Consider the following 22,880-nt stretch of genomic DNA (forward strand, 5'->3'; position numbering starts at 1 on the left):
TTTGTAATTTGACCTTTGACACGCCCATATAAACAATTTTTGACTGAGCCGAGTTGTCAAGCCTTTTCGCTGTTTTAATGTGAGTAGATTCGGAAGATCTAACTAAATTTGTCCTTTCTATTACTGTCCGATTTATACAGAAATTAGTATAATCTAATACCAGGCTTACCGTCGTATATAAAAAAGACATCTGCGATCTATTAAAGTTGATTTTCTAGTCCGTTTCAATCGCAGAAGAAGACAGCCATTGGTTTTGCAGCGCCAGCGGACGTCAGTACGAGACTGTGTCGGTTTGCCTCCCTGCGCCTGCGGCCTCGGGGCGCGACCCCACTGGCACTGCCTGGCGCGGCGGCTGATGATTAATTGCCCGCTTGTTTTATGGCTTATGGCATATGCCTTATTCACTTTGTCATAAAGTTGAAGAGTTGAATGATCTGAGAGTGAGAGTTAGAGCATAGGAATCAAGAGCACACGGCCAATATGGGACTTGTCTTGGGAGACTCTCTCCAATAGGGGAGACAATCTCCCACATTGGAGACTTGCTTTGCAAAAGGACAAAAGAAACAACACCAACAAAAGCATGATTTTTTCCACCCAAAATGTTGTCTCACTGAGGTCAGAAGCCCATTTGTTTTGTGTGTGATTGACAACAAAAATCCTTATCAAAACAAAAGTAGACGGTGAATTTTTAAAGTAGACGGTGAAAAGGGGTAATTTTTCATGAGGAATCTGCTTATCACATTTTTATTTGCCGCCAAGTTAATCCTTTTGCAGCAAATGTAAACAAAGGAAATTGGACTCCAAAACTGGAGACTGTCTCTGAAATTGGATACCCAAATTCTTTACAAAAGTCTCTGATATTGGAGATAATCTCCCACATTGGAGACAGTCTCCAATATTGGCCGTGCGCCTGTACTGGTCTTTGTCTAAAGTAAAAACTTGCCAAAGTATGTTTGTTAAAAATTAAATTAAAAAGCTTAAGACTTTTCAAATTTTCTGCAATTTGAAATGCCTTTTCATAAAATAATTTTTTTAAATTCTATTTCAATCAACGTTCCTCTAGTTTTAATTGCAGTGTTTATTTTTACCTTCTTTCTCAATATTATTTTCATTAAATCTTAAAATGTAATGTATCGCCAATGTCATGACTTTGCGCCGGCAATTCAACAATAACATCCCCTCCTTACGTTCCACATAGCGCATTGTGCATTCGACAACAGTAAATGCATGCGAGTGCCACTGAATTGTGCTGCACCTCATGTGATATGCAACCCGGAAGTTGCAGCGGCCCGGCCTTTCACTCCCGCATTACGCTTGGACCCCATGTCGAATGAAGACCTGCCGCTAGCATGCGAAGGGGTGACCTCGAGTTGCCTCAACAGTAAAAGATGAGAATAACATATCCTTTTCAAGCCAGTCGATTCCATGCACTCTTTTATAAAGTCTGGATCATGTCACCTCTTTTCATTCTGTATTGGAGGAATGGAAGTTTTAGGGCTCGAAGTCTGTCTCCATTGTCTAGCATTGCCAAGGAATGAAAAAGTAGAAAGTCAGTGTGGCCAAATTCTTATTTAAAATTGGACCCCAAAATTGCAGACTCTAACATAGGCCTAATTTGTACATGAAACAGAGATCACCCGGTTTTATAATTTTACAAAATACACACACTAGGCCTAGCCCTAAGATTAGTGCATGTAGTTAGGCCTTTGCACAAAATGTTTGAAAGTTTTTAAAAAATAAATAAATTTGATTTTTACTCTGATATTGAATATCTCTCCCTGTATTGTATGAAAAGGAATGTTTATGTTCATGTTTGTGTCTTCTCTGATATACAGATGCACAAACTTGAAGCACCGTGGTGTACATTTGGCAATTTTCAAGTTGGATTCACAATTTAAATTGCCTCCCCAATTTAAACACCTAATGGGTAATAGTTTCAAGTTAGGTATTCTTAAGTTGGTGTTGGTGTCACAAGTTAGATTTCTTTCCTAAGTTAGACACCTTATGGGTAGTTTAGAGTTTGGTGCTGGTATTGGAATCACAGTTCAGACTACCTTCTCAGGTTAAAACAACTAATGGGGGATTTCAAGTTTGGTATCGGTACCAGTGATGGTGTTGGAATCACAGTTTAGACTACCTTCTCAGGTTTAAACACCTAATGGGGGATTTCAAGTTTGGTGTTGGTACTGATGTTTATGTAGGAGGTTTCAGCTTATAAAGTTTGGTGGTGTTGTTGGAATCGCCATTTAGATTGCCTAGCTCCAACACCTAATCTAAGTTTACGAAATGGTCCAAATCACACTGTTGTCGTTGTCCATTAATTGCTCAATACCAAGTGGGATTTGTTCAAGGCTAGACCAAGTTAAACTGGTGCTGGGCCAACACCAAAATCCAAAAGTAAACACCATACTAAAAAATCACCCCGTGTAGATTTTTTTTTTTTTATTCTTGTCGTACCTGAATAGAATTGATTTTTCTCTATTAACATGCATTTTTTTTTTCATTTCTATCCATAGTCTTGTGCCGCCAGCTGTTTTTAGATGGTAATATGAATGGAGTGCTATGATAAGATCACAACATTGGGCCAAGGGGGTGGCGGTGCAGTCTATCTGGTCAGGCACCAAATAACCAAAAAGTGAGTATGATTGATTTGAGAACCAAACAATTTTGTTATGAATTTGCTATCGACTAATCAAATGCTTTGATTTTAGTAGCTTACAACAGTAGCTTCTAGCTTTCCATCAAAATTAAAAGATAAATCTTGATTATTCCATGCACGTCTTGATTGATTTGTTTGCAGGGGCAATATTTGAAAGCAACTGTTACATTTGTGTATAGTAACAAGGCCCATACTGCTTTTCTTTCTCTCCTTTTTTTTTCTCATATTAGTTTCTGTACAGAGATCTTTTGACACAAAAGATAAAGTTTAATTGTAAGTTGAGTGCAAACTATGCCACAACAAGTACAATTTTAAATATTGATTTTATCTAGTAGATAAACTTTTTGTACTCGAAATAGGATTGTGGGATGAGAATAAAAAAGATAGTAGACCAAGTGGTAATTAACCATTTAATCTTGAGATTGATGTTATTTTTGATATATTTTTTTCACTAGATTACTTGCTTTGAAGAAGATTCAGTTGGATGAGAAAAGAAAGACAAGAACCAGAGATGCAGTCGAGAGAGAAGCAAAGTAAGAATACTCACTATCCCCTACCTACCCCACCCCCATCCCACTGATGAGACAGAAGCCAAACCCCTCCCCCACCCCAGCCTACTGAGACAGAAGCAAAATGCCTCCCCCACCACCCCATCCCACTGAGACAGAAGCTAACCCACCCCGACCTACTGAGAGAGAAGCAAAGTAGGAATACTCACTGTCCCCTTACCTCTCCCCATCCTACTGATGAGACAGTTCTAAGCCTAACCCCCCCCCCCACCCCAACCTACTGAAAAAGAAGCAAAGTAAGAATACTCTCTCTCCCCTTACTACCCCACCCCCATTCCACTGATGAGACAGATGCCAACCCCCCATCCTACTGAGAGGAAAGCATCCCCTTGCCTACCCCACCCCCATTCCTCTGAAACAGGAGCCTAACCCCTCCCCCACCTCCATCCAACTGAGACAGAAGCCAAACCCCTCCCCCACCCCAGCCCACTGAGACAGAAGCAAAGTAGGAATACTTTCTACCCCTCCCCTACCCACCCACGAAGAGGGTTACATGTAAGCAAAGTAAGAATAGTAAATTCCCCCTCCCCCACCCTACCATCCCATCCCACCCACTTAGAAAGAAGCAAAGTAAGAAATGAATGCTTATTACCCCTCCCCTACCCCATCCCACTAAGAGAGAAGCAAAGTAAGAATAGACACTACCCCCCCCCCTCACCTCAGCCAACTGAGAGAGAAACAAATTCAAGAATGCTCATTACCCCTCCCAAACCCGGAGACACTGAGAGAGAAGCAAAATGAAAATACTCCCCACCCCACCCCTACTTTAGAGACAAGCAAAACAAGAACAGTCACTACCCCCATGCCAACTGGAAGAATGTGTCATGAAATGGTGGTATTTTTTACAAGTCATATATCTTTAAAAAATAACTGACTCCTTGTTTTACAAGGCTTTGGCCATTCCTGACTGACCTGAATGATTGCAATGGTTTGATTAGCAAATAATCACTGATCACCAATATTTAATCCTGGGGGTGTTTCACAAAGATTTAAGTATGACTTAGAGTCGCACTTAAATACCGAATTGCGTACGGTATGAAAGGCTTGATCGCATTGGTCAGATCGTGTCATGAGGACGCGCACTAATGTGTAACTATCAATAAAATCGCGCGTTGCATATCATGTACGCGTCGGTATTTAAGTGCAACTTAAGTCATACTTAAATCTTTGTGAAACACCCCCCCCCGGTCATATAGTTGATAACTGCCTTTAAACAATGTTGAAATGTATTATTAATCACGACGATGTTATGATTTTAATCACGTTCACATTCCAGAATCTTGGCCCAGCTGAGGCATCCCCATATCGTCACCTATCATGATTCTTTCTTCGAAGAGGTTCCAGAGTCCGTCTATCTCTGCATAGCTCAGGTAGGTTTGTCTGTTTGTCTACCCCTTGTCTACTTGACTTTCTGTTTGTCTGTCTTCATGTATATCTTTTACTGTGAGCCTATCTATATGTCTTCTGACAGTCTGCCAGTCTCTTGTCTATCCGTCAGTTTGTCTGTCTGACTGCTTGAATATCTGTCTGTCTACCTGCTTATCTTGTTTATTATCATCTTAATCACTGTCAACATCATCATCATCATTACCACCACCACCACCACTATCATCATCATCGTCATTATCATCATCATCATTATTATCACCACCACCACCACTATCATCATCATCGTCATTATCATCATCATCATTATTATCACCACCACCACCACTATCATCATCATCGTCATTATCATCATCATCATTATTATCACCACCACCACCACTATCATCATCATCGTCATTATCATCATCATCATTATTATCACCACCACCACCACTATCATCATCATCGTCATTATCATCATCATCATTATTATCACCACCACCACCACTATCATCATCATCGTCAATATCATCATCATCATTATTATCACCACCACCACCACTATCATCATCATCGTCATTATCATCATCATCATTATTATCACCACCACCACCACTATCATCATCATCGTCATTATCATCATCATCATTATTATCACCACCACCACCACTATCATCATCATCGTCATTATCATCATCATCATTATTATCACCACCACCACCACTATCATCATCATCGTCATTATCATCATCATCATTATTATCACCACCACCACTTCCACCTACATCATCATTTTCATCATCATAACCATCATTTTCATCATACTAACCATCATTTTCATCATCATCACCATCATCATCATCACCTCCATCATCACCATCATCATCGTCATTATCATCACCGTCATCATCATCACCGCTACCACTGCCATCATCATGACCACCACCACCATCATCATAATCGCCATCATCATCATAATCACCTTCATCATCACCGTCATCACCATCATCATCATCATCATCTTGATCACCAACACCACCTTTATCATCACCAATATCCGGAAAAGACTATTCCTTTAAAAGTCATTTTTGTCTTTTTGCCGCCCCTAACCCAGGACTACTGTGATGGTGGTAACCTAGATGAGAGGATACAGACGGCCAAGCACCGAGGAAAACCGTTTGATGAGGGACGTATCATGCAATGGTTTATCCAACTCGTCATGGCTGTACAGTACATACACTCCAAAAAGATATTACACAGGTAAAACATAAAATCAGTAATCAGGGGGACTTAAAGGGATGCTCTGGGCTGAGAACAATATGATTTAAACAGATAAAGAAAAATCAGACAAACAAAACACTGAAAATTTGATCAAAATCTGACTAGGAATAACAAAGTTATGGCATTTTAAAGATTTGCATTATTCCGGTGAAACAGTTCGAGGCATGTCTTTATGAATATTCAATGAGCAACTTGATGATGTCATATCCCCACTTGTTCTTTTGTATTTTATTATATGGAATTAGGTTTATTTAAATTTTTCTTCCAAGAACTGCAAAAAATGGATTGGCAACTGATTTAGTGCATTAGATATTCATTGCTGCTACATATTTCATAATAAAGGAGACACATTATTCACACATGTATGAAAAAATGAAACAAATTATGATTTTTTTCTTGTAATAACATAAGTAAAAACGAAAGTGGGGATGTGACATCATCAGCCCACCTAATGAATATTCATGATGATGTGCATACGGCTATTTTCACAAAATATTGTTAAACTTTAAAATTCATTAACTTCATTATTTGTTACCGATTTTGATGAAATTTTCAGCATTTTGCTCTGTGAATTTTACTCTATTTTATTTGGAAACATCAGCTCAGAAAAAGCCTGTTGATGATAATAGTGCTCCTTGGAAAAAGATTATTTCTAGGTGAATCAGAATGGCGCTATATAAATTCTTTGTAAAGTTTTATTATTATTTTCATTATGTGTTTTGGTTGAATTAACTTAAGTTATTAATTCTCAATTCATTTTATGGGAATATTCTGTTCATTCAACACTGTATATTGTATTTGTGTCTTTCAAACTATGTTATTTTATTCAACAGAGATCTAAAAACACAGAATGTCTTCCTCACAAAGAATGATGTCGTCAAGCTAGGTAAGTTCATCTTTCCTTTGTCCATTCATTTATTTATTTATTTTTTTAGTATATACACTGTATATCTAATGGTTTTCTGTACAAGCTCATCAAGCTGTTGTATGACACATTATTTTTGTGAGTTGCTAAATTTATTTCTCAATGGCATCTTGGTACACAAGAACAGACACTTCTATAGTACTTATTTGATTATTGTATGTATTCAATCATTTGTTACTTTTTAGATCTTGAGTAGAAACTCAAAGGGAGAGATATATATTTCCAACCAAACTAACTGAAAATATAACTGTGCCTGTCAATCATATGTTCAATTATCTATTATTTACTTTAGTTTATATCCTCTTGTTCTACAAGCAGTTGGCCTACTTCTCAGCAAGTCTAATTTAATTGCACATGGGCTAAAATATTTTATTTGGTCCACCAAACTGTCTTTTTGGTCTCATTGCGGTTTGTGGTCTATTCTACACTTGTTCTAGTTACCACTTTAGTCCCATTTGCATTTAGACCTGTGTTTCATCAACATTTTCATCCGACAAGTTGTCAGATCTGACATCTTTCTCTGATGTTGATTAGCTGAGAGGTACTGTTACTATGGTAACTGTAGGATAAAATGGGACTTGTCGTATAAAACGTCCGACAAGTCCATTCATGAAACGCTCCCCTGAGGGTCTCATTTCCACTTTATCAACTACATGTACATGTAATGTATTTTTTCAAATGGACTATGTGTTGTGAGACCAAGTGAATATTAGACAAAATGGATATAGCCTAACTGAAATTAGACAAAATTATATACATGTTTGGTCTAGATAGCAGTTAGACCAAATGCTTACTAGATGATCTGGTTGTAGATGAACTAAGATTAGACTCTGACGGATGAGACCTCACAAAAAGTAGGCAAAGCTGGTGTAGACCAAGTAGGAATTGGTTTTAGTGTATTTACTTCCTCAAATGTATTCTTACTGTCCATAAATGCATGAGATTTTCTGTGACTCAGCGTGAGATCACAGAAATTATTTATATATGGGGATAGGCTGTGATTCAGGCGTGAGAAAGAGAGTTAGATGGGATGAGCAACAGCCCTAATGCAGAAATCTCACACATGATGCATGAGACTTGGTATGTCTGACTGTCCCATATTCATACATGTATTTTTTTTATTCTGAAGGTGACTTTGGAATATCTAGAACATTAGAACACACCGTAGACAAGGCCAAGACCTGTGTTGGGACCCCATGCTACCTTAGTCCAGAACTATGCCAGGACCAACCCTATAACAACAAGTCTGATGTTTGGGTAAGTCCTAGAACAAAATTGATCAAATCCAACATTGGTTAGTGGCCTTGACTTACAATGTAAATCCCCAACTTTCTGTTCTACAAAAAGTAAAACTGGGGACCTTAAACTTGACCTATTCAGGGATGTTTCATCTTGAGTAATTGCCATGATTTTACATCAAACTGTCATCCAATAGCATTACGTCAAACCCCCATTTGGAGAAAGACCGCAGTTCAGATTGCAAACTGCGGTTCTATACCCCATTTTGCATTTGTAAATCCCAAAATCATTTCCAAGCCCAGGGGGCCGTTTCATAAAGCTGTTTGTAAGTTAAGAGCGACTTTAAGAACGACTGGTGATCCTTTCTCGCGCGCTAAATCATCGCCAATGGTGTGTACCATTTACCGCAAGACCTGATCACCAGTTGCTCTTTATTTACGAACAGCTTTATGAAACACCCGCCTGATCAACCCCGCTAGGCCAGGTAATCCCCGCTGTCACAATTTTACCTCCACAGGCCAGATTATGAGCGTTGAGCCAAGGACAAAATGATAAACAACAGCTGTGCTATTACGTAAGACTTCTCTGCCTGTAGTAGGACCTTTGGAATGAAATTATTGTATTCGATATTTAATCACGTTTTCAAAGGCATATTGTATTCAGAAATCCAATGTTAGTCCATTTTAAATTTCGAACGAAGAAAATCGACCTCGAAATAAGGAAAGTAAGTCAATTAAAATGACGGCATGCTTTGCAGGGACCGCGCTCATGCTGTTGTGTTATCTTCGGACCGAGGTCAAGAAACAGGTGTTTTGATACTTAAATTGCTTGCTTGGGACAGTTATGGTTTGTCGTACTTGGAGAAGATAATTGATTGAGGGAAACTGGGGTATAGTGTTCTCAAATGGAGGTTTTCGTAATGGACCAAGTTTTATTGTGAAAACAGTTTTTGCACTTTACGCTTTTGCCCTTCATATAAAGGCCATTAAATTAAAAACACCTTCTCTCCTTGCAGTAAGCTCTGAATATAAGGCAAATCAACTTTTGTGGGAAAAAACTGCCTTGGAATCACTTTTGGTCATTGGCAATCACCTTCATCATATTGGAATAATGCACAGTCATTTCCATTTTATTTAGCATTCATACACAATAGACCCTTTATTGTTACCTCCTTCATAATGTTGATAGTTCTTATTTGATTATAATTTGTTAATTTGCCAGTATCTATTAATTTCATGTATTTTTCTATATTCTGTCAACTTTGTATGTGTCAGTCGCTGGACTGTTTTGCAATGTCTTTAATGCAATAAACCAAATTGAATTGAATTGAATTGAATTGAGTGATGGTAGTTTCAATCCTTTTCAATAGATCATACAGTATTTCTAATGCAATGTACATAGCGTGTGAAAGAGCCTAGAGATTAAAAACGATATGGACAAATAAATCCTCTTCTTACATCCAGGCTCTTGGTTGTCTCTTGTACGAGGTGTGTGCGTTTGAGCCGGCGTTTGATGCTCACAATCTTCTTAGTCTGTATTACAAGATCGTCAAAGGTGATAACCCGGTAAGTATAGCACCAAATAAGCTTGTATATTGTCACTTTGGGATACCCCAAGGCTCAGTTCTTGGGCCCCATCTATTTTCTATTTCATTGTACTGCATATGATTATGGTATGATGGATAAAGATGATTTGCAGTTAGACATTACATTTTAACTGTCGTATGAGGTGGGTGCGTTTGAGCCTGCATTTGATGCTCATAATCTTTTTTGGTCTCAATTACAAGATCATCATTTTTACTTATGGGAAATTGTTTATCTCTGAAAACAAGGACTTTACATTTTAACACAATTCCCTTGACTTTACTATGATTAATTTTCAGATTATTCCGTCCATGTACTCTACCGACCTTCAAGGATTATTAGCGTTCATACTAGAAAAGGATCCAGATAAACGTCCAAGGTAAGTACTACAAATTATGTTCAATCTTACAATTAATCATACAATCAATTTTGCAATCAGTTTTAAAGTCTTTTTTGGACACTAGCTGCGTGGTTTGAATCCCAACATGGCCTAGCATCCTTTGGCAAAGCGTCAAGCCTCACTTTATTACTCTCCACCCAGGTGTTAAATGGGTACCTGGTAGGATGGGTTGGGGGAGGGGTGGGTGGTCCCGATGATTTTTCAAGTTGTAAAATAGAAAAAGAGGAAGAAAATGTAAGAAGAGAATTGTGATTCTTTTTCCCTTTATTCAGTTGGAAAAAAAATTATATCACCTTTACAAGGTCTTACCCCCCCCCCCCCTTATACCAAAATTCAAAGAGCTTGTCTGTATGGACTTCATTTTACATCTTAGTTATTCATTCATAGTGGCTGATCATATAGATAACATAAATTACTCTCGGGCCTTTTCGGTTAAAGTGGAGACAATGGCTGAGTAGGGATTTGAACTCACAACCTCACAATCATAAGTCTAGTGCTCAAACCACGAGACAGCATGACCCTATTAATTGGATTGTATTATTTTTATTCCAGTGCTACAACGATACTCTCACAGGATTACATGCAAACCCACCTAAGTAACTTTATTGCAGAAAAAGAGCTTCTGCAGCAGCAGCTTGCAACGACAAAAGCCACCAGACCACCGACAAGCTCCTCCCCCATAGCGAGGTCAAAGGTCACCAGTGTCGCAAACACATCCAGGTAGGTTTTGCCTTGAAAGGACATTAAAAAATAATAATAGCTGGATTTATTAAGCGCTTTTTGCCTGAGGATACAAAGCGCTGCTATTATTACCCTGGCTTTAGCTGTGCTGCCTTATAGGCGCTGAAACGTTCAAGGAATTTCTTCCTACCCTTCACCTCACCTGGGTTGAGTGCAGCACAAAATAGGTAAATTTCTTGCTGAAGGAAAATACGTCATGGCTGGGAATGGAGCCCACATCCCTCAGAATGAAAGACGAGAGTCATAACCACTAGACCACGATGTCACCATGTTAATGTAAATGTTATTTACCTTGGGCAGTGTTCATAAGGCTGTTCTTAAGCATGACTTTATGCACCATTTGTTGTGCTAAATGAGGTTACCCAACGTAGTGCAAGAGACTATCCAGTTACCAAGATTATATATATATATTATATGTGGAGCGTTGTGGCCCAGTGGATTAGTCTTCTGACTTTGAAACAGAGAGTCGTGGGTTCGAATCCCAGCCATGGCGTAATTTTCTCCAGCAAGAAATTTATCCACACTGTGCTGCACTCAACCCAGATGAGGTGAATGGGTACCCGGTAGGAAGAAATTCCTTGAATGCTCTGAGCGCCTAGGCAGCCCAGCTAAAGCCGGGGTAATAATAATAGCAGGGCCCGCTGGGAGAACAGTTTTCAGAACTGAAGTGGCTTCCCTGGGTAAATATGCCTATATTATTATTATTATTTTCTTATTTCTGTTTTTATTATAACAAATTAAATTCAATTACAAAATTTGCACCTGATTATAAGTGATTGAAAATCACATAAACACAAGTTGGTTGCCTCCGACGAAGATTCTGCTAGGATCGAAAGCTTAGGCCCCTTTTTGACTTTCTAATTTACTCCATTAGCTCTCTTTTATTAGATAAGCAGTTTTCAGCAGCTTCTTTTTGCCACAAAAAAGAAAAGTAACAAAAGCAATAATAGAATAACCTTGATATGTTGACAAGTAAACATTACATTCAGATGCTTATTAAATGGAAAATTCAACGTGATCATTTGGTGTCACAATAAAGCAGAAAAAAAAGGAGAAAATATTGGTAAAAAAAGTTTTGACAAAAAACCATCAAAGAATCATAAAATTATGACTTTTTAAAGTTTATTATAGAATGGATGAGAAAATCCCTGCAATCTGATTGGTTGTGAGCTGTGCAAGAATTTTTACTGGGCTGCATGAACGATATCCCGATAATCAAAACGATATCTACTGTAAACAAGCTATCGTCCGAAAAGGTCATTGTGATGTCATCGCGCATGTACTGTTACGCTTGTTTACGTCAAAATTTTGAATTTTCGATCAAGGCAGAATGAATCAAATAAAGGATGCAAAATGATCTGTAAGTACAAATACGGTACCGTAATTGTCATAGGATTAAAACTGCCAGCATACTCATTAGTTGAGAAGTCCAGACATATTCTAATGTTAGATCTACTGCATTGGACTGGCTGTGCATGGCCAAATCTCCACTGCAGGCCCAGGCAGCCGTAGGCGTAGGCGCTGACCCCGGCGCGGCCCGGGCATACACACACAGCTATTGGAGGTCTGAGGCTGCCTCATATCTAGTCAATGCAAAGCTGTATCTGGCATTTTGGGTATAATAATGCTTTTGTGCCAATATATTATCAAGTTAGGCATACATATTTATGTTGTCCAGGGTAATCAAAGGGTCTGCATTACATTTTGGAATTTTCATGCATCCGGTTAATAAATAATGCGTCCGGTAAATTTTTTCATGGGTCCGGTAAATTGAATTTACCGGACGCATGAAATTATCATGCATCCGGTAAATCATTAATTTTTGTGGTTTATTCAATAAATTTTTTCCATTCTATAAAACAGATGATGCATGGGTTTCTTTCGTGGGTCAGTGGAACTGTGTGCACGCGGTAACTTTGGCATTATGGTCTAAACCCACTCGGCTGCGCCTCGTGGGTTAAACCATGCCAAAGTTACCTTGTGCACACAGTTCCTACTGACCCACTCTAACCCATGCATCATTTGTTTACTTGAATATGTGACATCATTTACGACCCCTACAGTCCATTCCCACAAGCCATTGCCATTTATCCATTGACCTTTGACCTTGTGTCCCATAGGAACCGTCCAATGTCCGCAAGTCACAGGACGAGGGCATCTTTGCAAACGTCTAAACCTGACCGCTCTCCACCCAGGAGTAAGTCATCTCTAGCTATGCTGCCCTCTATGCCACGGTCATACACAGGGGAAGCCATGAAGGAATCACCAGGTATGGACCTTTGTAATTTCAAGGAGAAGTTCACCCTGATGAGAAAAAATTCGTAAAATAGCAGAAAAATAATAAAAGAATATTAGTGAAGTTGAGGGAAGTCTATCAAAGATTCACCCATATGTTCGATTTGTTTGTTTTGTTTGTTTGTTTCATTAAAACTAACTTCTCTCTAAGATTAACTTTCACTTTTAGGGAATTAAATAATATTTTTCATTTTTATAATGTTTTTTCAGGTCTACCTCCCATTATCCGTCCGCCTCTCGAACCCAGCGAATCGGGCGACTACCCCGACGACTTTGACAGTAGCGATGATGAACGGGATAGACCGGATCTAACTAGGAATAATGAAGCACGCCCTCTGGTGAAAGCATCGAGACAGGAATCTGAGATGGATTTAGAAATACCGGAAGAATGCGAGTCTCCTCTCAACTCCGATGAAGGTAAATACATATTGACCGACTGTAGTATTTAACCCCCATACAAATATATGTAGGATTAACCCATCACAGGACTTTTTGTAGGTCCGAACTAATCACCTCGGATCCTCAAATTGGCAACAGTATCTATGTGTTTTTGTTCTTACATGTAGTTTTAAAAATATATAAGCATATGGATATACTATGAACTACATGTATAATTGTGAAGTTCAATCAAAATTGCCAATTTGAAGATGTAAATAATCACTGTATACTACCGTGTTGCCAATTTATTCAGATGTAGTGATCTGTTTATACAAATGAAGTTCTTGAATTTGGAATGTAAGTCACCACAGAACTCACTGATGAAAGTAAAGATATATCGACCAAATAATCACTGTACTATCTATCCCTTATAGGATTAACCCACAGTAATACATTAATTTCTTGAGGTGTCAATTAATCATCTGTGATCCTTAAATTGGCAACAACATTATCTATTGATTTTCATCTTACTTTAAAAAAATATATATATGGACAATACATGTAACAAACTGAAACATAATTGCAGAGATTAATCAGCAGGGATGTTGTCAAGGCCGGCCTTGGCGTTAGCCTCAGGGCCCGAGTCGCATAAAAAGTCTATGGGAGAAAGTTTTTTCCAGCGGCATCGACTACATCCCCGTTAATCAGCAATCCAAGTAGAACACAGAGATATTGACTATACCAGTAGATTGTTTCTTGCATTGCCAATTTAAAGAGTTTACTGATCACATACTCATGAACTGCTCTTATTTGGAGGGTGAGTGTATTCTTGTGAAGCCAGAGGTATACCAACACATCGGACCACTGTATTATCTAATCTCTGTAGGATGTACTTTAAAGGGCATTTGACAGCCCAAAAATACAGATTTCATGCATAAATTAACATAATAATTGTGTCGCATTTAAGTATCAAGTTTCAAACCTAAGAGTATCTTTGCACATCTTTCTGCCTGAAACTTTTCCTGGAATTATTTCATGTCGAGAGACAAAATGTTGATGAAACGCCCCCTTTCCCCATTAGGATTTCACTTGGCTTCCGTTCATCTCTCATGTATTTTTTCGTTCATTTATCAGATATACCAGAGGAGCTAGAGGCGGAGGACGAAGGAGAAGAGAGCTTGATAGAAAGAAGAACTGAAAGAACAGAAGAAGGAGAAGAGGAGGAGTATGCAAGTGATTTTGAAGATGATGATGAGGTTCGTTGGCCAATGATGTCAGTCCTTATCATTTTGAGAGTTTTTAATCATATGTTAGGGTGAAGTGTTGATACGGTGATTACCACGATCCTTTAACTAGAGTCTCGTTGTGATTCCCTCACCCAGGGGCAGATTCAGGATTTTCCAAAAAGGGGGGGACACATTTTTCTGATGAAAATTTGAATTCGAGGTCATTTCGTCCTCTGTGAAAAATTTTACAAGCAAAAAAAGGTCCTCACTTTCAAAAGGGAGGGGGCACACTTTGGTGAAAAAGGTACATATACATTTAAACATTTTATTATGGCTAACAAAAGGGGGGTTCGAGCCGGCTATGCCCCCCCCCTGGATCCTCCACTGCCCTCACCATTGGTGATTTTGAAGTTTGGTGATCGTAACTGGGTTCAGAAGGATGATATCGATCGCGTTATCAATATTTCGTATCTCATATCTCAACTTTACATGTGAAGTCTGGACAGTGAAAGTGAATTCGGGGTAGAAATAGTAGTAAAATCTTATTGTGTCGCATGCAAAAGTTAAATCACTTCAAGGATTCAAAAGAGTAAATACTATTGCTCATTGAAATATATAAAGCTCTAATGATTTGTTCTCATCTCAACTGCAACAGCTAGTTTTTCGGTGATGTTTCATCGTCATCTTGAGGTCGCCAACACCAACACCAAACTTGAAATCATGATTTTCCCAGTCCCTGGGATTGGTGTTGGCGAATGAGGAAATTACATGTAGATCGTCAACACCAGCTGTAATGCTCGGTTTAGCAGACGAGGTTCAACACCAGTGCTCAACACGAACTGCTGGAAATGTGTAATATTTTCAAAGGTCAATCTCAACACCTGCGTCATTTCATGTACAGAGTTCTGGCTCTTTAGTGGCTGGTGTTGGTGTTGATGTTGCGGCTCGTGAGTGTTGCCACAACGCCAGATTTCAAACCCTACTTTACATCATCCTATGTATATCTCTTTGACTAGGTTCTTCAGGTTATTCTGAGCAATGCAAGGACTGCGGCCAACGTTGATGTTCAGAATAGTGATGGGGACGATAGCTTTATAAATTCTTGTATTATTACATTTCTTTGACTAGGTTCTTGAGGATATTCTGAGCAATGCAAGGACTGCGGCCAATGTTGATGTTCAGAATAGTGATGAGGACGATAGCTTTATAAATTCTTGTATTATTACATTTCTTTGACTAGGTTCTTGAGGATATTCTGAGCAACGCAAGGACTGCGGCCAATGTTGATGTTCAGAATAGTGATGAGGACGATAGCTTTATAAATTCTTGTATTATTGCATTTCTTTGACTAGGTTCTTGAGGATATTCTGAGCAACGCAAAGAACTGCGGCCAATGTTGATGTTCAGAATAGTGATGAGGACGATAGCTTTATAAATTCTTGTATTATTACATTTCTTTGACTAGGTTCTTGAGGATATTCTGAGCAACGCAAGGACTGCGGCCAATGTTGATGTTCAGAATAGTGATGAGGACGATAGCTTTATAAATTCTTGTATTATTACATTTCTTTGACTAGGTTCTTGAGGATATTCTGAGCAACGCGAGGACTGCGGCCAATGTTGATGTTCAGAATAGTGATGAGGACGATAGCTTTATAAATTCCTGTATTATTACATTTCTTTGACTAGGTTCTTGAGGATATTCTGAGCAATGCAAGGACTGCGGCCAACGTTGATGTTCAGAATAGTGATGAGGACGATAGCTTTGAAGATTCCACCAACCTCTCAGATGACATCACAAGCTGTCGACAACTTTTAGCAGAGTGAGTACTGTAGAGTAGCCTTGTACAGGTAAAAGAATGTAATTGCAGCAAACAATTATTTCTTGAGAACGTCTTTTTTAATATCAAGGTTAATTGTCATCACATTAACATAGATCTAGATCTGGTAAAGTAATGTAAACTTAATTTAGTGAAATCATGAAATTTTAGCTGAAAAGCAAAAACTCTGAAGATTACTAACGCTGGAAAGCATATGAGGGACAGTGTACCAATATTGCTTGGAAAGAGACCCGACATTTGATGGAATTCTGTACTTATTTTGCTAATTTCTCAGCAATTAAGCATTTCTTTCCAGAGTCATTTGACACATATTTTTTTATTCATACATACAAACACTTTTGTAGTCATTTTATTGGATTCTGATAGAACTAATCTAGATTTTTACCAAAACTGTCATTAATATGTTAGCGAGAAGTCTTTCATCAAAGCAAAACAGGAAAAAACAACTTTTGTTTGCTTGAACCCAACAAGCCCTATTAATAGTGAATGCTTAGGTCTGCTAGGAGATTGTATCTTAACGTTATGATTTTGTATTTCTTCTTTCTACAGTGAATGCAGAGGTGTTCTGGGAAATGATATCTTCTCTGAGATTGAATCTAAAATTCGGGAGAATCGAGGGAAAGATCTTGATCCCGATCAACTAAGGTGAGTTGCTTGAACTCTTTGTGCGCCGGGCCATGATCCCCTGTGTGCTTGAATTTTTCAGCGAGGGATCAGGAGCAGTGAATGAAATAGACTTGCTCAATTCAACTTGCTATGACTTTTCACTGCAGTATTTTGAGGGGAAATGTTTCACGGCAAAGTTGTAGAGAATTTCACAAGCTTTCTGACTGTATAATATGACTAGTATAATATAATAATATGACTACAATAATATAGCGCTTACAAACAATGAGTATTAAGCACTTTAGAAATGTTGTTTATCATTATTATGTAATTTTTTTTTTTGTAATGATAAGAAATTTGGTAAATAATGCCTAATTTCACACATATATATGGTATTATTGTGGCAAAGGATAAATACAGTGGATTGTTTGTTTGAGCGTGATATGTGAAGTTTGCGCGGCACCTAGTGTGTATTGGTGCGAAGTATGCATGGAAAGAGCTAAAGGGATTGAGTAACTTTGTGGAATTTTGCAAAAATCTGAGTTGTGTGGATCTGTATGATGTCAGTGCATGCGATAATGTGTCAAGAGGAAACCCTGAAAATTTATTACATAGGCATTATGACATGCTTCACAATAAGAAAAAAAGTGATAATTTTCCTTCATAGCCTATAGTGTTTAATTTAAGTGTCCATAGAGTCGCTTGATACTGTAGTTTTCATTGTGGCAGCAATTAAGCGACCAATCAGCTGGAAAAAAAATGTTGGGTTATATTATTCCTGCGTGACTTTTTAAGTTTTGTAATGATGAATTATATATTAGCTGCAAGAGAAATATATTTGTAGGTCCTGAGTGAAGTTGAACAGAGAGACGAGGAGAAAAATAAATAGAACTTGAGAGAGAGAAAAAGAGAAAAGATGAAAGAAACAGAGGAATAGAGAGAGTGAGAAAGAAGAAGGATATTAATCCTGATTAGCGGAGTTGAGTTGGGTTGGGTTCAGTTATTTCAGAATTTGTACACTCTGCGCACATGTGGACCATTAACTACTAGGTTAGATCCGATCAACCACAACTATGGAAAGCCAGCAACGCCAACATCTAAAATGCATGTTTGTTCAAAATGATTTCTAGATATGATATATAACTCTTATATTCATTGTTTTCTTGAAAATTTGGTGTGTTCACTTTTATATAAAGGACAGTGTGCAAATTTTGTGTATGAAAAATCATGACACTGATGGATTACCATATTGTTGAGGTTGATCTGATCGATCGAAACTCTTTGCAAGATTGGGCCAAGAAGTCTACCAAACGCACATTAACAGAATTATAGCATCTTTAGCTGGAGAAGTTAAATCTGGTGTTGGGCTATGATAAAGTATTTGTGAAATCTATGCTTTGCTTTTTATCTATTTTCTCTCTTTGTGTTTTTTTTTCTTTCCTGCAGACTTCAGTTTGAGGAAGCCATTGGCAGTGAAAGAATGGAAACATGCTACCTTCTTAGCGAACTTCTATCTGAGGTTGATGATACTCAAAGTAGAAAGATGGGAACATTACCAGTCTCATGATATATTTAGTAATTTGAAAGAATGGTAACCTGCTATCATCTTAGAGAATTTCTATCAGATGTCATGATACAGAAACTAGAAAGATTGAATCGCTACCAGTCTTATGTTATGTATTCAGTGATTTGAGAGAATGGTAACATGGTCCCTTCTGAGTGAGATTCTATCAGACATTAATGATACAGAAACTAGAAAGATGGGATCGCAACCGGTCTCATGATATTCATTCAGTGATTTGAGAGAATGGTAACCTGTTATCGTCTAAGTGAATTTCTATCAGATGTTAATGATACAGAAACTAGAAAGATGGGATCGCTACCAGTCTTATGACATGCATTCAGTGATTTGAGAGAATGGTAGCATGGTCCCTTCTTAGTGAGCTTCTATCAGATGTTAATGATACAAAAACTACAAAGATGGGATCGCTACCAGTCTTATGACATGCATTCAATCATTTGAGAGAATGGTAGCATGGTCCCTTCTTAGTGAGCTTCTATCAGACATTATTGATACAGAAACTAGGAAGATGGGATCGCTACCAGTCTTATGACATGCATTCAATGATTTTAGAGAATGGTAACATAGTCCCTTCTTAGTGAGATTCTATCAGACATTAATGAAACAGAAACTAGAAAGATGGGATCGCAACCAGTCTTATGACATGCATTCAATAATTTGAGAGAATGGTAACATGGTCCCTTCTAAGTGAGATTCTATCAGACATTGATGATACAGAAACTAGAAAGATGGGATCGCTACCATTCTTATATTATGTATTCAGTGATTTGAGAGAATGGTAACATGGTTCCTTCTTAGTGAGATTCTATCAGACATTAATGATACAGAAGATTGGGTTCACACCAGTCTTTTTGTAGGCATACAGTGATGTGGTAAGAATCATTGCCAGTATTTAACTTTCATGAATTCATTCCAGAAATTCCATCTATGTTTTCAGTAATCTTCCTTTATTTCACCTTGCTTCGTTTCATTCCAAAGTTTTTATAAAACTTCTTTCAATAACTATGTCTTTCAATTCTATTATGAAATAAGAATCATTGTAAGAAAAATTGTGAAAATTAATAGAAATATATGTATGTACTGTATATGTATGTAGTTGCATATGTACAGGCTTTAGATGCTTATTGTTGTTGGACCGTATTCTGAACTCGGGTTTAAATTAAACCCTGGTTTAAAGTTGTGGTTTAACTATGGAGAGCCAACTGGGGCACAAATCCCTAACAGTATACATCCAATTTATTAACTCATATAACACACAAATTATTCATAATTGTCTGGGAATGATAAATGAAGTATTTTGAAGTATTTTTCTTCATTATGAAAGCAAAATAGTAAACATAAGAAATATACAATAGAAACATAATTTTTGGCTCCCCATAATTTTAGCACAGACTTAGACCATGGTCTATTAGTTAAACCTGACTTCAGAATACGGACCGTTGGGTTTAATTGGAGATTGGTTGATTATTACTATTATACCTTGATATGAGTTGAGATGGTGCAAGTTAATATAATTCATATTTCATCAAGTTTTTTCAACGTTTTTATCTTAGTATTCTATAATATACATGTATGCTTTCAGTGGCGGATCCAGGTTGAAGTAGAGGGGGTGCCGGCGACAATTTTCTTCAATTTAGCAAAAGTAGTATAATGGATGTTCAATGGGTGATTCTTAAGGCGACCGCACACCTTACGATTGGTCTGCGACCCGATTTCAGAATAAAATGTAATAGAATGTGATGCTAATATTGAGACTTTGAATATCTTACTGTGTAATGTTCTAAATCATCGTACGAATACCTATATTCAAATCAGTGACTATGCTATCATCCTTCTTAGAATAAAAGCGAATTTAATATCTAGTCGTAATGACGTCATAGCAGTCGTTCGATTGGTTACGATTTGAAACTAATTTTGCCTTTACTCCAAAATAAAGGCTTGCAATCTTTCAAAATGGTTATATTAGTATTCTTTTAATAAATTTTAACCTCAAGTAAAATGATGTTCCATTCACATTTTCAGAAAATGAGCAAAATGCGATTTGTTCCAAAATCGGATCGCGAACAGTCGTAAGGTGTGCGGTGGCCTTTAAATATAGAGGGGCGTGCACCCCTTGTGCCTTTGTCAGAATCCACCACAGTGCTTTTACTATATTCTGTCTTCTTCATAATAAATTATGCAGAGAACATTAAAATTGATTCATATTATGCTGCACTGAACCCATGTGAGGTGAATGGGTACGTGGCAGGAATTTATTCCTTGAAATGCTTGAAGAATAAAATTGCTTGTATAGCATATATCACTGCCTTGGCGTCCCTACATGTACATGTATATGTCAAGATAACAACATCTAAGTTCCTTGGAAAGCACATAGAGAAGTTAAAAGTATGTGATATATATATGCACTTCATAAGAATTGTATATTATCATTGATATAGATTACACTACTTCCTGTTACTTTCTTGTTTTATCATTTTCTTTGTGAAACTTTTATACCTGAAAGCTGTCAATAGACTACTGCTTCATATAACGTTAAAGGACGATTGAATTTTTATACGCCCGTCTAGACGGGACGTATTATGGTATCACGCTCGGTGTCCGTCCGTTATCTTTTACTTGTAAACACGATAACTTCAGTTTGACTTAACCTAGGCTCATATAATTTGATGTGTATGATACTAGCATGAATCCCAGGAAGCCTATTGATTTTGAGATCAAAAGGTCACAGTGACCTATTTTCATCTTACCCTTCTGCAGTCCTTGAAAACACGATGACTTCAGTTTAACTTATTCTAGGCTCATATAATTTGGTGTGTATGATACTAGCATGGATCCCAGGAAGCCTATTGATTTTGAGGTCAAAAGGTCAAGGTCACACTGACATGTTTTCATCTTACCCTTCTGCAGTCCTTGTAAACGCGATAACTTCAGTTTACTTAATCTAGGCTCATATAATTTGGTGTGTATGATACTAGCATAGATATCAGCAATTCTATTGATTTTGAGGTCAAAGGTGAAGTCGCCACCTTCCACTTGTTTGACCAATAACTCAATTTTTTGCGTTACAGGCGGGCGTATTATGTGCTCGCCTTAGCGACACTCTTGTTTAAATAAGTGTGAATTTGTTCATGTTATGTTCTTTGTTTTGAACAGTGTGAAAATCGTTCAATCAGTTTTAATGATCTGACTGCAACTTAAGTTGATTTGTAGGGGAAGGTGAGGTTCTTAATAATGCAATATGTTTCTGTGTTTGTTCCCAATCAAAATCCATGTATTTGACACAGAGTCAAAGTCAAATGTTTTTTTCAGTACTTTAAATATACATGTAAAAAATGCAAAACAAATTTGCCAAAATCATTTTTCTTTTTGGGGTAATCTTGAATGAAATGCCTGTATTATGCGTATGTGAAAGGTGAGGTTTTTTACCCCTCATGCCCTTAATTTCATGTTCAGATTAAAATGAGGGGTAGGAGGACAAAACCAGAATTTGATGACCATATATGGTCCCAATTCGCCCTTTTTGTAGTTTAAAAAAAAAAGTAGAGAGGAAAGTTGAAGTAAAAGAAAAATAAAACGGAGGAGGGGTAAGTAGAAGAAGAAAGGGAAATAAATATAATAATAATAGTATTGCATTTATAGAGCGCTTAAATATCAAGATCTCTAAGCGCTCTACATTAATTAGAAGACTTATTGAATTACGATCATTTTACATTCTATATTATTATGTTAACATTAAATATACAAAATATCAAAAGAAAATGACTGAGAAGAAGAAGTTGGAGTATCTTTTTTATCCTACTTTTCCCCATTCTAATACCATATTTTTTATCAATTTTTTAAAATATCTTATAAGGATAGCATAAATTTATTTCTTTACCGTCCATTAAGATGTACATGTTTAATGTGAATGCTGTACGTACCTACATGTATAAATTAAATGCAATTATATATCAATAACATCTGTATATAATAAAGATATGTATATAAAGAATAAAGAGTGAATTATAATTATATGTCAATATTATTTGCTGTTTTTCTGTTGAATCTTTTGATTTTACTTTGTTGCTGTTTGTTCTTTGCTTAATAGTCATTTTGCTTTATAAGATAAAAAAAAACGATTAAAAAAAACCCATAAAATTAGCACAAATTACATTACAAAAAGTCTATAGAATGTTATGTTCTGCAGT

The 22,880-nt window shown here is 37.3% G+C and overlaps 1 protein-coding gene across 1 annotated transcript; it reads left to right on the forward strand.

The window, feature by feature from the left end:
• Positions 1-16: 16 nt before the first annotated feature.
• Positions 17-22,717, forward strand: LOC129263873 (uncharacterized). Its single transcript, XM_064100808.1, has 16 exons — positions 17-79; positions 2,517-2,635; positions 3,115-3,192; positions 4,505-4,598; positions 5,711-5,856; positions 6,711-6,763; positions 7,932-8,059; positions 9,505-9,606; positions 9,924-10,003; positions 10,577-10,744; positions 12,886-13,034; positions 13,271-13,477; positions 14,573-14,694; positions 16,354-16,487; positions 17,055-17,150; positions 18,558-22,717. The coding sequence occupies exons 2-16, from the start codon at positions 2,553-2,555 to the stop codon at positions 18,676-18,678; spliced, it is 1,761 nt and encodes a 586-aa protein (XP_063956878.1). The 5' UTR covers positions 17-79; positions 2,517-2,552; the 3' UTR covers positions 18,679-22,717.
• Positions 22,718-22,880: the final 163 nt, after the last annotated feature.

This window comes from Lytechinus pictus, chromosome 6 (assembly GCF_037042905.1).
Source record: "Lytechinus pictus isolate F3 Inbred chromosome 6, Lp3.0, whole genome shotgun sequence".
Classification (NCBI taxonomy): domain Eukaryota; kingdom Metazoa; phylum Echinodermata; class Echinoidea; order Temnopleuroida; family Toxopneustidae; genus Lytechinus; species Lytechinus pictus.